The sequence below is a fragment of the Trichomonas vaginalis genome, chromosome IV (genome assembly GCF_026262505.1).
Source record: "Trichomonas vaginalis G3 chromosome IV, whole genome shotgun sequence".
Lineage (NCBI taxonomy): Eukaryota > Parabasalia > Trichomonadida > Trichomonadidae > Trichomonas > Trichomonas vaginalis.
In genome coordinates this window covers 35,048,293-35,062,530 of record NC_067206.1, presented here as the reverse complement: position 1 = coordinate 35,062,530, position 14,238 = coordinate 35,048,293, and the positions used below count along the sequence as shown (strand labels likewise).

At 36.8% G+C, this 14,238-nt stretch overlaps 6 protein-coding genes and 5 pseudogenes across 11 annotated transcripts, besides 3 other annotated features; 5 read left to right on the top strand and 6 right to left on the bottom strand.

The window, feature by feature from the left end:
• Nucleotides 1–3,375: part of a mobile genetic element that runs on past the window's edge.
• Nucleotides 888–1,488, top strand: TVAGG3_0223880 (uncharacterized protein; the record flags this gene model as incomplete). The annotated part of the gene is made up of 1 exon (XM_051227055.1): nucleotides 888–1,488. A coding segment is annotated over one exon (601 nt), but the record flags the coding sequence as incomplete, so codon positions are not given.
• Nucleotides 2,622–3,026, top strand: TVAGG3_0223870 (DNA/RNA polymerases family; the record flags this gene model as incomplete). Its single annotated transcript, XM_051227054.1, has 1 exon — nucleotides 2,622–3,026. A coding segment is annotated over one exon (405 nt), but the record flags the coding sequence as incomplete, so codon positions are not given.
• A 109-nt stretch (nucleotides 3,376–3,484) lies between the features above and the next one.
• Nucleotides 3,485–4,799, bottom strand: TVAGG3_0223850 (annotated as a pseudogene). Its single transcript has one exon. A coding segment is annotated over exon 1 (1,315 nt).
• Nucleotides 4,800–4,821: 22 nt separating this feature from the next.
• Nucleotides 4,822–5,106, bottom strand: TVAGG3_0223840 (uncharacterized protein; the record flags this gene model as incomplete). The annotated part of the gene is made up of 1 exon (XM_051227053.1): nucleotides 4,822–5,106. The coding sequence occupies one exon, from the start codon at nucleotides 5,104–5,106 to the stop codon at nucleotides 4,822–4,824; it is 285 nt and encodes a 94-aa protein (XP_051112039.1).
• Nucleotides 5,107–5,120: 14 nt separating this feature from the next.
• On the bottom strand, nucleotides 5,121–5,509 carry TVAGG3_0223830 (annotated as a pseudogene). The gene has a single exon. A coding segment is annotated over exon 1 (389 nt).
• Nucleotides 5,510–5,881: 372 nt separating this feature from the next.
• Nucleotides 5,882–6,490, top strand: TVAGG3_0223820 (uncharacterized protein; the record flags this gene model as incomplete). The annotated part of the gene is made up of 1 exon (XM_051227052.1): nucleotides 5,882–6,490. One exon carries the CDS (start codon nucleotides 5,882–5,884, stop codon nucleotides 6,488–6,490), a length of 609 nt encoding a protein of 202 aa, XP_051112038.1.
• Nucleotides 5,882–6,490: a mobile genetic element.
• A 28-nt stretch (nucleotides 6,491–6,518) lies between these two features.
• TVAGG3_0223800 (uncharacterized protein) lies at nucleotides 6,519–6,686 on the bottom strand (the record flags this gene model as incomplete). The annotated part of the gene is made up of 1 exon (XM_051227051.1): nucleotides 6,519–6,686. One exon carries the CDS (start codon nucleotides 6,684–6,686, stop codon nucleotides 6,519–6,521), a length of 168 nt encoding a protein of 55 aa, XP_051112037.1.
• A 690-nt stretch (nucleotides 6,687–7,376) lies between these two features.
• Nucleotides 7,377–14,238: part of a mobile genetic element that runs on past the window's edge.
• TVAGG3_0223790 lies at nucleotides 7,380–8,284 on the top strand (annotated as a pseudogene). Its single transcript has one exon. A coding segment is annotated over exon 1 (905 nt).
• Nucleotides 9,684–10,023, top strand: TVAGG3_0223780 (annotated as a pseudogene). Its single transcript has one exon. A coding segment is annotated over exon 1 (340 nt).
• TVAGG3_0223770 lies at nucleotides 10,176–10,457 on the bottom strand (annotated as a pseudogene). Its single transcript has one exon. A coding segment is annotated over exon 1 (282 nt).
• On the bottom strand, nucleotides 10,492–11,127 carry TVAGG3_0223760 (uncharacterized protein; the record flags this gene model as incomplete). The annotated part of the gene is made up of 1 exon (XM_051227050.1): nucleotides 10,492–11,127. The coding sequence occupies one exon, from the start codon at nucleotides 11,125–11,127 to the stop codon at nucleotides 10,492–10,494; it is 636 nt and encodes a 211-aa protein (XP_051112036.1).

The window sequence follows — 14,238 nt, the reverse complement described above, 5'->3', positions numbered from 1 at the left end:
CCATGCACAACAGTGGGTAAACAACAACCAACCGCAACCACCTCAAACGTGGGAATGTAAATTTTTTTACTGAGATGAAATGAACAATACAGCATTGAGACAAATGGGCTCAAGATGGATTTGTCGGCTTCCAGCAGTTACACAACCACGTGTTTGTTCAAGTCCTTCCTATACCTCAGGAAGTTTTAGACCGACTTAAAAAACCTAAACAACCAGTTGAAAACAAAACAAACTAAAATTTTTTACTGAGATGAAATGACCGAAGAAGTTGAAACGGTAGATTTGACACCACAAACAAAAAGTTCAGAACCATTGTCAAAACCTGTCAAAGAACTTACAGATGAAGAGAAAAATTCAATAATAGAAAGTGCCAGGTCTGGAAATACAAACCCTAACTATAAAGTCACTTTTCATAGAAATGGAACGGCTAGTATCTCAAAAAAGAAACAGACTCTCACAAATAAAATATTGAAGTCTGAAGGAGCTTTCGAGACAACAGATGGAAAAGTTTACTTCACTGACCAACAGTTCATTATAGAACATCTCATTGACTTAGAGTCGAAATATTCTAAACTTTACAACAAACACAAAAAGTTGAAAGGAAAACAAAAACAAATGGCATATGATATTTATGAAGATGTTGACGACACAACTAAACCTGCAAGTGAAGTAAAGTCAGAGGAACCAAAAAGTGACGAAAAACCGATAGAAGAAGGTGAGCCAAAAACTGAAGATAAACCAAAACCAAAGGTTAGTTTCCAAACTAAACCAAGTCAACCTTCATTAGCTGGTATGGGTTGGCGTCAAAGACTTATGGCAGCAGGCGGTTATGTAAAGTAAAGAAAAAAAAATATTTTTTTATTTTTATAAAAATGCCCCCGTATAGAATGGATAGAAGGTCTGCTAGAATAAAAGCAGAGTTAGAAAGATATGGTTGGAAAGTTTCAAAGAAGTTTAAATATAGGAAGGGAAGACCCATAAAAGTCTATGACAAACTGGCTGGTCTGACCTATGAAATGGACTTGGAAACAGCACGCGCAAATTATCCAAACAGGTTAGAGAGGTTAGAAGAAGAACGTCTTATGGACATGCCTTTCGATGTTTCTGAGCCTCAAGTTGAAGGACACGACGGCTTTGCCAGATTCTACTGGAAACATGACGAACAATTGCATCCTTTGAGAAGGAAAAAAGGGAAGGGTGAAGACAAACATGCTCCCATGGAAAGAACAAGATATGCATATGAGAAGTATCGTGAAGTTAGAAGTCAAATTACATCTGGTCGAACCTTTACAGTAAACTTTGACGAAGGAAAGAACAAAGAAGGCTTCATGGGTGTACTTGCTGCAATTCAAGACGGAAATAAGAAAGGATACAATCTCAGACTAACCGTAACAGATTTGGACGGTCACATTTACTATGCACATGGCAATGTCACAACAGCCGCACAACTTCTTGACGCTTTCAAGACTACAAAGAGAGAACAAATGGTTGACTCCGACTCAGACATTTTGAATGCAATTGAAGGAATTGCAAGTGTCAAGTTCGAATGGTACCAACCTAACCCTCAAGCAGTCAGACAACATGCTGGATACTTCCCCTTCATAAATAAGTCTGACATTGACTTGACAAGGTATGGAATTTACAATTCAATTGAAACAATTGTCAATGAACCTTGCATTCTTACATGTCTCAGGAACTCTGGTCTTGTTTCAGAAGAGAAGATGAAGTATCTTGAGTCATGTGTGAAGACAAGGTACATTCTCAGAGGTCAATTGTCAAAGATTGCACCGTTGGCAAATGTGAATATCCGAGTCAACATTCCGACTGAGAAAGGTTCTTCACATGACGACTATGTTGTTGACAAAGACTTACCATGGTTGAAGATTGTAATTGTCCACAACCACTTCATGTTGAACGAAAGTCTTACAAACCCATTGTTCGGAAAAGGCAAATGCAACATTGTCAGAGCTGTTAACATTCTTTTCGAGAAAGGTTTGTTGGAACCAATTCCAGATGACAAGCTGACAGAAACTTTTGTACCAAAAGATGAAACAAACTTTTCATTGTTGGTAAGACCAAAAGTTGTTCCAGACAAAGTTATAGCACAAAAGAAGTACACTGTTCCAAAAGGAGTTGGATTGTTCGGATACCAACCTGAACCAGAAGAACTTCCAATGAGGTTGCAAGAACTTCAAGATGCTATAAACAAACTTCCATTGAGACATCCAATTGACGTCAAATTGTATTGGAGAGCATCGGAGTTAGGTCAGAAGGTTTTATATGAAACAGGTTGCTTCGACGATGTTTATGAGATAACAGGAGAAGTTTCTCAGAAGATAAGAGACTCACTTGAATTTCCACGAACTGGACCCATTGGTTGCGACAAGTTCGACTCAGATGAAAAGATATACTATGTCGACCTTAACGCTGCGTACATGAGGTTCGTCCAATATATCCCGACTGGAATTCCAAACGAAGATGGTGAGTTCCCAGGAAGGAACTATACAGTTGGAAAAGTCATACAACAACTGTATGATATTAGGAAAGCTTCAAACCCCAAACTTGCAATGACACTCAAATTGCTTATGAATTCGACATGGGGATATTCCATTAAGAAACCTCAAGAGATGAAGAGTAAACACTATGAGAAGGTCGACAACTTTGTTGAAAGGTTCTCCCCTTTTGTTTTGAAATACGAATTCACTCAAGGTCAAAGTGGCTTAGTAACCACATTAAAACCTATTGTCGAACATTGGTCTTACCCTCAGTTCGCAAAGGCAGTCCTTGACAACTACAACAAATTCTTCTCCGAAGTCAAATCGAAAGTTGTGGTTTACTATGAGAACATTGACGCACTCATGACGAACGAAGAAGGATACAACAAACTCATTGAAATGGGCATGGTCGGTGAAAAGATGGGTCAATTCAAATTGGACAAAATTTTCACCGAAGTTCATGTAATATCGAAAAGGAAGTACTGGGGCATACTTGAAGACGGCACAGAAATAAAACATTGCATGAAGTAAAAAATTTTTATTCGAATTTGAATCGGACAGGTCGAGTTACACCATTCTTGGTCTCAAACTCATATATAACCTGTTTGTTTGTATTTTCGTCGACTATGGCACGAGACACAAACATTGACCAAACGGACAAAAAGTGTCATTTCAGATGGTCAAGCAGCCAATCGCATTCGAGCACTTCGAAGAAGCCTTACGTTCCAAGGGAGAGGGTGTCTGGTGCAAGGGAGAGGTCATGAGACTCTACGAGCAGTACATCCTCAATGCCTGGGAGGACAAATCGTCCTTGGATTGGCAAATCTACCAACTCCTCTGGGACGACCTCCTACGCAACTGGGAGAACGAAAGAGTCCAATTCAAAGGTCGGGAACTAATTTTGCAAATTGACCTTAATTTCACATACTTATCCAAATAAACACCTAAATTTACTTGGGGTTTCCCCCTAAAATAAAATTTTTTTACTCTTAGAACCACTCGAGGTTCTCCTTACGGTTGTTGAGCTTGTCACCGTCAATGTGTCTGACCCTCGTCTTCTTGTCTGGATTTGGAACCCATTGCATACCGACAAGCCTTCCCATGGAAATTGTACCGTAATTCCGAAGGGTAAGGTTCAAGTGTCCCAAGTTGTTGAGGACTGGGGTAAGAACCTTGCCTGTCTCCTTGTTGCGGATTTGGTATGGGTAGGGTTGGGAAATTTCGTAACCGTCATCGGCAACAAGGGTTGCCCAAACTTCCTCTTCTTCGTGTTTCTCTTCTTCTTCTTCTTCTTCCTCTTCGTGTTTCTCTTCTTCCTCGACAATTCCTTCTTCAATTCTGTGTTCACGAAGTACGGTGTTGCATGTTCTGTCCTTTCCGAGTACCTTCCAGATGGCGTCTATCTCTTCGAAGAAACGGTAGATGAGTCTGGCAAGGTCTCGGTTCTCTCTCGCGTAAATGCGCAAGGTTTCCGTCAAATCATTCAGGCATTTCTCATTGGAAGCTTGGTTCATGAGGACATCGGCTTTGAGCTTGGTCATCTCTTCCATAAGACTACTTTGGAGAGTCTTCACGGTGTTTGTCAGATGAGCTTTCAATTGGGCAATTTGAATTTGAACTGGGCGCTTTTCTGGCAACCTTGAAAGGACATCTGCCATTGAGTTTGGCTTCGGTGCTTGTTCGGACATCGAAAAAATGAAGTGGTTTGAGAATGACGGTTTTACTTCAAAAAGCTTGTTATGACAGTTATGTCATACAACAAGTTTAAAATAATATCTTGTTCTTCTTCTGAACGTTTGTTGTCTCTTCCGATAAAAGTTCGAACATGAGAACCAAAAAACGTTTTTTGAGATTGCGGAAGAGTTCAGGCAAACGTTCATATTCTGGATATGTTGGGAGCAGTTCAAAACATCTGAGCTGACTTTCGGACAAAATTGGGACAATGTCAGAAAATTCATCTTTGGTCGGACTGCTTGAAGGTAAGTCCCTTACATGTAAGTAGCTCTGGTAAAGTCTTCTCATTTCTGCTAACTTTTGGAGTATAGCTTCGTAGTTTAGAAGTTTTAATTTTAATTGTCTTATTCCACTCTTTACTTCTAAACGGTAACTATCCATGAGGTCAAGAGTAGCTTTGGTAGCTTTAAGTGGAGCTATCTGTTCCTTGACTCCTGCAATTTTGGTTGCAATTGTGGTTTGAGCTCCTTCAAGTTCGCCGTCTATGTCGTTCTCAACGCCTTCAACCATGGCTTGAAACTCTTCATCGGTCCATTGAGATTGGTGTGGGACGAATTTAACTTGCTTCATTCAAAAAATGAAAAAAATGTTTTTACTCAAAGCGTGCCATGTATATGGCTATAAGAAACTTACCAGAAGGCTTCTTCTTCACATGAGTCTTTGGCAACTTGAGTGTTGGTGTTGGAGTTGGGTCTGGAATTTCAATTCTCTCTCGAGCGCAACAACAGATGTCAGAATAACATTCCCCACTGTCTTTCTTGCCACCATAAATTGTGTATTGACCGAACTTGCATTTGCAGGAAGACCGGTCAATACAAGGTTCACAGTTGAAATAGTTGTACACAAACCTGTTGAGTACGAGTGTGAGTAAAAACATAAAAAAAAGTGAAGTTAAAATGAGATGTTTACTGAACTGGCTGAAGAATTGGTTGGATGTCGCCTTCTGAGGTTATGAAGAACGGCTGTCCAGAGTAGTGAAGTAGTGCTCTGAGAATTTGTGTAATTCGTGGAATTGGGCTCTCACGATATGGAAGTAGTATCCAAGGACGTTTCATGAAGAACTTCAAGAGGGCTTCTTTCTTCACATCCTTAATATCATCGAATGCAGTGCCTTCTGGAACTTGAATTGCAACACCTGTTTCAATTTCCAACTTTAAGACACTATTCTTGGACAACCAGAAGCCAATGGACTTGCTTGGTTTGCACTTGCTGAGATATTCCTTCACGGTTTCATTTACCTCAATTAGATAAATTGCTTCGTCTAAGGGGTCAAGCTCCATACTGAGTCAGTACAATATTGTACTTTTTCAAGACAATGTTGTACTTTTTCAAGACAATGTTGTACTTTTTCAAGACAATATTGTACTTTTTCAGAACAATGTTGTACTTTTTCAGAACAATGTTGTATAAATTCAGTACAATGTCTCTCAAATTTGAGTACAGCTGTACTTTTTCAGAACAAGTCTTGAACTTTTTCAGAACAATGTTGTACTTTTTCAAGACAATGTTGTACTTTTTCAAGACAATGTTGTACTTTTTCAAGACAATGTTGTACTTTTTCAAGACAATGTTGTACTTTTTCAAGACAATGTTGTACTTTTTCAAGACAATATTATATTGTTTCAGAACAAAGACGGTTAAGACACAAACGAATGTCCGACGTCCCACCTACTGAACCCGTTCCACAGCCAGAGGAACAGCATGCTCCAGCACCACAACAGTCTCCTCAGCAACCTCAGTTCCAACAAGGACCTCCGAATTACTACCAATTTCCACCTCAAGGTTACTACCCACCACAAGGCTTTCCAAACTACCCACCACAAGGCTTTCCAAACTACCCTCCTCAACCCATGCCTTACTTCCCTAACCCTTGGATGTTCATGTCAAACCCTCCACCCCAATTCCAATCTCAATCCCAATCGAAGAGAGACCAAGAGTTCGAAGAAGGTCTGAACCGTTTACGCAAAGAGTATGCCACAGCCCCTATGGAAGATGACAGGCTTTCAGTCTCTTCCCTAAGGTCGACCAATTCGACTCGTACCACAGATTCGGTTCGTGACCGTGAAGACTACCTCAAGCAGTCTGAGAGACTCTTCATCTTACAGCCATTTACAGTTGGAGCTCTCAAGAACATGCGCAATTACGAAGGTCAGACACCAGCTGGAGACCGCAAAACAGACGTACTCGCAAGAGCAGTCCAACTGGTCAAGACAAAGACTGAGATAGTCGACTTCATTCTTGCAGCTTGCCCATACAAGTAAAAAAATAAACAATTACGAGTTAAACTTTTTACTCTTTCTTTTCTGAGTTGTTTAGAGCTGGTTTCTCTTGTAGAAACCTTTCGTACTCTTCCATGGTCATGTAATTGCGAATTTGGTACGCAATTCCAGGTTCGTTGTTTTTGAACCTTACGTATGTAACGCTTCCATCCTCCTCAGGGAAGTAAGCTGCTAACATCTGACCAAGTTTTCTCGGTGACTCGGAGCTCATAAAAATGTCACTTTTTAAACGTTAAGTTTTTAGTCTTATTTTACCCTTTGTTTACCCTTTGTTTGTCAAGGTAGTATTGGAGTGCAATTTCTCCAAATTCTCTGTGTCGGAGTTCTTCAGCATTTTCCAAGGTGTACCTGGAGAACTCAAAGAAGTTGTCAAGAAGATACTGCCATGCTGCTCTTCTGAGTTCGTCGGTATTTTGGAAGTGTTGCACCTTCGAGTCTTCGGACATGAAAAAATGACACTTTTTCTATTAAACCGTTTTGGCATTTCTCATGAGTGAGTATAGTTCTCCGAACCATTGGAAGAGAAGAAGTACCCTTGCTGGCAAAAGACAAAAATAGTTGCCTTAGTTGTCATTGCAATTGTACTCGTAATTGAATTCATTGTACTTCTCTTCACGTACATAAAACTCAAGGACGGCATATGCTTTAAGAAGCTACCATCTTACTAAGACTAAACACTTTAGATTTTTCAAGCTTGACTTTTTACAATTTGAACTTTGTTGCTGAATTCAATAAAAATATATTTTAGGTGAAGAGGTGAGATTTCACCTCTTTTTTTCACCTCTTTTTTCACCTCATGAATTTTTCCCGAAATAAAAAAAGTTGGTTTTTTTAAAAAATATTTTTTTATTTTTATTGTAAGAACATGTAGCAACAACAGCACCAAACTCTTTAGTCATGAACCCAACTTCAATGTTAGTAGAGATGAAAAGCTTCATTCCTTCTTCATATACTTTCGAAACAACAATCCAGAAGATAAAGCAAGAACTTCTCCAAGGAGATTTAGACTGTAGTGCGAAAATGAAACAAATGAACAGTATCTTTATGAAATGCAGGATATTATTGACCATCTACCTAAACTTCCTGAAATACAACAACAAAAGCTTACTATTCCTGAATTCGATGAAATAGAAGTCAAAGCAACTGACTCGGTAGAAATAAAGAAGTTCATACGAAAGGTAAACTATGAGTTTTCTTGGATTTCATTGCAACCACAAAGTCATGGACAAAGACTGCGATATGGTATATAAAAATGTTTCTGACATATATAAATCTGAAGAATTTAAGACCTACGACAACTTTGTTTCGTTGGTTGCAAAATGTGTATGGCAGATAAGAGATAAAGATAGAAGAGGTAAAGTATGGAACGAACAAATAAAACCAGCAACTTTTGAGTTAAAGAAAACCATTGACGCCTTAGTTTACTTGCAGGTCAAATTTCAATGTACAATGCTAAAATGAACCCACAATGTTCTAAATGTAAAGCAGCAATGAGGAAATATAACTACTCGTCAAAGAGATAGAACGTATGCGAAACGACTATGCAGATTTAAAGAAAGAACAGAGAAACCAGCAGAAGATAAAATGGACATGTTGACATTTCTGAACAAAAACTATCCAACTGCTGACGATTTCCTTCTATCTGACGTCAAGAAGAAGTATAAAGAAACTTTCGGTATCGTTAAAACATTCGATGTACTGACAGAAGAAATAGAAGCTACGAAATTGTTTAGGATTTCAAATATACATCATACAATTCATGTAAAACGCTTATAAAATAACAGGTGAAAAAAGAGGTGAAAAAAGAGGTGAAATCTCACCTCTTCACTAAAATATATTTTTATTGAATTCAGCAACAAAATTCTGAGTAAAATAATTTTTAGGGCTTGTGTCAAACCGTTGAGTTTTCACAAAATTTAAAAATAACGTTACCATGTGAAACGCTTATAAAATAAACTGAGGTGAAAAAACAGGTGAAAAAAGAGGTGAAATCTCACCTCTTCACCTAAAATATATTTTTTGCTGAAAATGACCAAATTTCATGAAATTTCTCTAGACCGACTTTTACAGGGGTAGCCAAAACTCATGAAAATCGTGAAAAATAACAGAGTATTTTGACAACTTAAACAAGTAGAGTAGATGAACTCTTTATTTTCAGCTTGACTTTTTACAATTTGAAACTTTGTTCGCGTAGATGTGAATTCTGAAAGAAGTATGAGGGTTTGTATGACTTTGTACTTCTCCCAGAGTTCATGTCTGTCAAACTTACCTGCCATGGACTCTTTCATAAGTTCCATGAAATCGTCTTCGGACAATCCAGGGAAAAGTATGATATCAGTAAGTATTCTTTTAACATCCTTACTTAAACTCTTTGCTGTCTGTACACAAATGACAACAGAGATGTTGAAGTGTCTGAGCTTCTTAAGAATTCGACACATATCTTGTTCTCTGTCTTTAACAAAGGATGAGAGGCGAAATCATCTAAGATAAGAAGACATCTGTGAGGGTAAGTTTCCAATCGTAAGATTGCAATTTCTTCGAAATGTATTCTATCTCTTTCTGTTTGTTTCTGAAGTGTTTCTTCTCTAATATTCTCTGCATTTCCTCATTTGGGTCTTTAAACTTCGAATTGACATACTCATTTATAGCATTGTACTTCAAAACTCTTCTTTGGTACTTCTTTATCCAATCTAACAACTCAGAGTCTTTTATACATACTAACTTAGACTTCTTTATAATATCTTTGAACGAATTTACGGTTTGTCAAATGACCAGAAGTACTACAAATGACTACTAACTCATAGAATGGGTTCTTCTCATCTAGTTCTTGTTGTTGTGCAGCCATTTTAAGATAAGTGAAAGTCTTACCCGACCCAGGTGGTGCAATTAGACCTGTTATACCATTCTGAGCAAATAAGAACTTGTCATGTATGGGTTTTATCTGAGCATTTTCTAACTTCCTCTTGTTCTTGTTCAAAACATTCTCAAATTTCTTGTCAATGTCAGCAAACTTTTTTTCTAACATATTTTTAGAAAAATTAAAATTTTTATCTTTTAGAAAATGTCTAGCGATTTCGCTATCTATATTCGAGACAAACTTTTCGACTCTAAAACATCTGTCGACCATAAAATCTTACATAGTGTAAACAAGAAAGGTGAATTTGTTCTAAAGTTCTGTTTCTGGGAATATGACAAGAACCATAAAACATTACAAAGAGCAGTCTTAAAATTTGTCAATGACAGACTTGTTGACAGAGATGACGCCGATTGGAAAGATGAAGTCCAACAAAAGTTCTTAGAATGCAAAGAAGGCACATGCGCTGTTCTTGAAGATGAAATAGAAAACAGAATAGAAGAGCTATTAAAGGACAAAGAACTTTTACATAAATATGGTTCAGAAATTTGACATAACTCCACCAGAAAAGAAGAAGAAGAGAGAAAAGAAAGAAAAGAAAGTAGAAGAAGAGAAGAAAGAACCTGAACCAGTTCCAGAGAAAAAGAAATTTGACATGTAAAAATAAAATTTTATTTTTAGAACATTTCTGGGTCAATGTCAATGTTCTCTTCCTCTTTAGGAGCAAAACTGGCTTAGACTCTAAAATCTTTTTACCCAATTTACCTTGAACTTCAACTATCTTAGACTCATAATATTCATAGTCGTCTGCTTTCTTTGGTTCATAAGGTATAACAAGTTTGTATGCTTTGCCTTCTTTAAGGTTTGAGAACCTTCTGTCAAAATTTTCTTTGACTGCTAACAAACCTTCTATGTCTAAGTCTTCAAATTTCGCACCATTTTTAGTCACAATAGCAAACTTAACTGGTTCGATGTTCCAAACTTTGTCAAATGTAGACTTTTCAAAATGGTAGAAGTAAACATTCAAATAAGCGAATGGGTCTAGTTCTTCTTTAAGTCTGACATGTACTTGTTGACTGAGATGAATTTCGTCATCTTTTCTATCGGATAAAAAAATATTTTTTAAAATTTACTCAGAAAAATTTTTCTTTGTATATACGCCGTTCTGAACATCTAAAAGATTTTTGACATTTGCCAAGAATGTTCGTTTAGATGCTGTCATATAACCATACTCTTGACAATATTGTTTATACGAGTCGTACAATGACCTTTCATCTAAACACTCAAAGTTAGTCTCATCTATAAACAGTTCATATACACTCTTGTTTGCTTCTAACAATGTTTGTCTTTCTTCGGTATGTGGAATTTGTCTTGGATTGAACTTAGAAATATCTAATGTCATAAAATATGAGAACAAGTGGTTGTAAAAGTTAGGTGTCAAAGTTTCTGCTAAGTCGTCAAAATATTCTGTATCTTGCATATGAGAATCTGACGTTCTGACAACTACATATCTTCTGTCAGAACTTTCTAACTTCATCGGAACAGCGTTGTTTGAAACCATGACGAAGTTTGCAACATTTTCACAAACTCTTTGGTCTTTATATTTTCTTTCAACAACTCCAACTTTGTCTGTTATAAGACTCTTCAAAGCATCTGAGTTCAAAACTTTTGTTGTATCTATACTTTGAAGTTCGTTACATACTATAAGTTTCATATTCTCTATTGAAGAGTTAAATTTACCGCAGATGTTTTCTAAGTTTGTCATATTAGGGTTCGAATAGCCCTCTAACAGTTTGCACAAAATATCTGTAAAGAAAGTGTTCTTACCAGTTCCTTGTTTTCCAATTATGAATGAGAGCAGTTTCATTTTTAGCACTTGGATGTTGTAAGATGTTTGCAAACCAACATAAGATATACTCATAGACTCTTTCGTTTCCATTGCATATAATTTCTTTGACATGGTCTAACCAAGCTTCTATAACATTTTCTTTCCATTCTACTTGTTCGTATTTATATCCAGTGAAGATAGAATAGAAGTTTGGAGATGGTGTATAGAACTTTATACCTCGAACTGAAAAATCTTCTAACTTTGACAATAAGATATCCCAAGCATCTAACATCTTCATGCCAACTTGTACGACTTTTATTTTCTTAAGTTTTGTCTACATTCTTGTTCTGAAACTATTGTTGCTCTTGTTTGTTAAAGACAACATCCCATTCTTTCATGACATAACATTCTGGGGCAGAGTCAACATAAATGACTAAACGTTTCAAATTCTCGACTGCTTTGTTATAGTCTCTAAATGGACACATATTTTGAAGGCTTGGAAGTCATAAAAATCTGAAACGTCTATTCTGTACATTTTTATAAAAATAAAAAAAAATATTTTTTATTCTTGACTTTGTTGTTGCATTTGTTCCATTTGTTGCATTTGTTGTTCTTGAGCTATTTGTTGTTGAAGTTGTTCTTGTAGTACAATACTTTCACCAGTTGCATCTTCCAATTCGAAACTTTCTGCCGTCATTGACAAATACATAGGACATAAAAGTTTTACAGGAACAAAGTTTGCGTCGAACTAAGGTTAAGTTTATGTTTGCTAAAGTGTTTGAGTTTACTAAAGCTGAAAACTCTGCATTCGAATGAACAATAGGCAAACCAGCAGAGAAAGTGTTGTTTATACGCATGAGTATCTTTTGGTCATAGTAGTTTCTGTCGACATTCGAATAGCACTTTGAACCTAAGTTTGAAACAATATATAAAATTGGTGTGCTTAAAGTCAATGGAACAGACATTCCTTGTATGACACCTTTTCCTGTTATAGGAAACTGTTGGTAGTAAAAACCAGATATAAGTTTTGTATTATAGCTCATATCGTTTATAGTAAACTCAGTCGGACATCCAAACATAATGAAACCTGCTCTAGTTGCAGCACATGTTACATCCGTCCTTAAAGTATTAAATAAGTCAACAAAACCTGTTGGTGGTATATCTGAGTAAGTATCTTCAAAGAAGTATTTTTTACCATTCACAACAAAGTCTTCTGGTGTCAAAAGAGCAAAACAGGCTTTAGTCGTCATTGTGTTTAAGGTTAGTTTACAATATCGTCCTTGAGGACTTTGTAAGTTTGTTGTTATAGAATTATATGACTCAGGGTTTTTAGTCGTAATAGTATAAACCACTATGTCTTCTGCCATTTACTTAGCAAGTAAATTTTAATGAAATGTTGTGGTCGTCAAATATTTTTATGACGTCTGGGAAACTATATTTTAAGTTCAACGTTTCACCTCCTTTCATAACGTATATCTTGTCAATGACATTATATGAAACACCACAGCAAGCAATGTCGGGTTCTATTTCTTTGATGTTTATATCGTCTGCCTCTGTCAAAAGTTTCAATAGTTCTTTCAAAATTTCATGAGGTGCGATGACATATGAGTTCACTTTTACAGGGTTGTGTTCGACCAAGTTTAACATTATACCCAAAGCTTGACAAATCTTCTCCTGAGTTTTAAGTTTGTCTTTAAGTTGTTGGTAGTCGTTTCGAATATCTGCAACAGAACTTAAGTCTCTGCTAACTTCAGGGTATGTTGGTTGTTCTTTTACAGGAACAATTGTTATACCATCTTCGTCTCGTATGGTTTCCCCACTTCAACATCTCTTTCTTTGACATTGACAACAACACTTTGACTGTTTGTTTGAGTTGGTGAATTTAACTTCACATCTGCCACCGCCATTAAACCTTTTGAAACACTTACGCTTCTATTTTTCGGAAATGACATTTTACTTAGAATAAAAAGATGGACGTATTTGAGTATCTCTTCGAATTGAAGCAAAACAAAGTTTACACACACAAACAATACAAGTTCATTGACAGAGTAGTTCTTTATACAAACAATGGAAAATGTTATAGAATAGCAGTCTTTGCTGAACCAAAATATTTTCATAAAGCAAAGAAAGTTGGTATAACCGAGATGGTGAAAGTTCTTGAAGCAGACAAAAATATAACAACAAAACTGACCGATATTTCTAAAGGTAAGTTTATAATACAATATTATATCAAAACTGGCGTACTGTCAATATTTGACGGAGAGAAGTCAGTTCAAGAACAACTTACTGACCTGCTGCCAAAATCTGCTCGATGGAAGCTGTCGTTATACCAATCTGAGGAGCCCCAGCAGGTTTCATCGAACGAATCTTCAAAAGAGCATCTTCCGTGAAAAGTGCTATTGGTTTTGTAAACTTCTTTGCTTTCAATTCATTTGGACCGTCTCTGTCACCAGTAAGGAGGATGCCCAGAATTTTCATAGGATAATAAGATATATTCTAACGTTGACTTAGTTCAAACAGTAACATGGGCAAACTATGATGGGTTCGCTTTGAGATCAAGTACAGACGCAAACAAGCTAGAGAACAAACAGACAGTATGCAACTATTGAGAAAATAAGAGACTTGACCCTAACGTTCCAGGAGTTTATGTAACCTTTCTGGTTCAGATGGACGCTGCCACTAAGTAAAACTGAAACTTAGAGTTCTTTGTCATCTTTCCTCATCTTAGGTTCTTAAGATACTTGCCAAACTGGGCAGGAAAAATTTCTATCGAACTTACTCCAAGCAAAAATAATTAGTCATTGCACCAACACAAGACCCATTCACTATTACAGACGTAAAGGGAACAAATCAAACGTCATTCGCGAATTTGCAAAGACAAAGTTGACTTAGACTTTGGTTTCTCAAACTTCAACAATGAAGTAAACTATTATTTCAATGCTGCTGGAACTGCTTGGGACCCAGTTAAGTTCATGGCGAAAATTTGAATGCAAGAGAATAGAAAGCAGACTTGCAGTCTATATGTTGGACCCAGATATTTCAATGCTT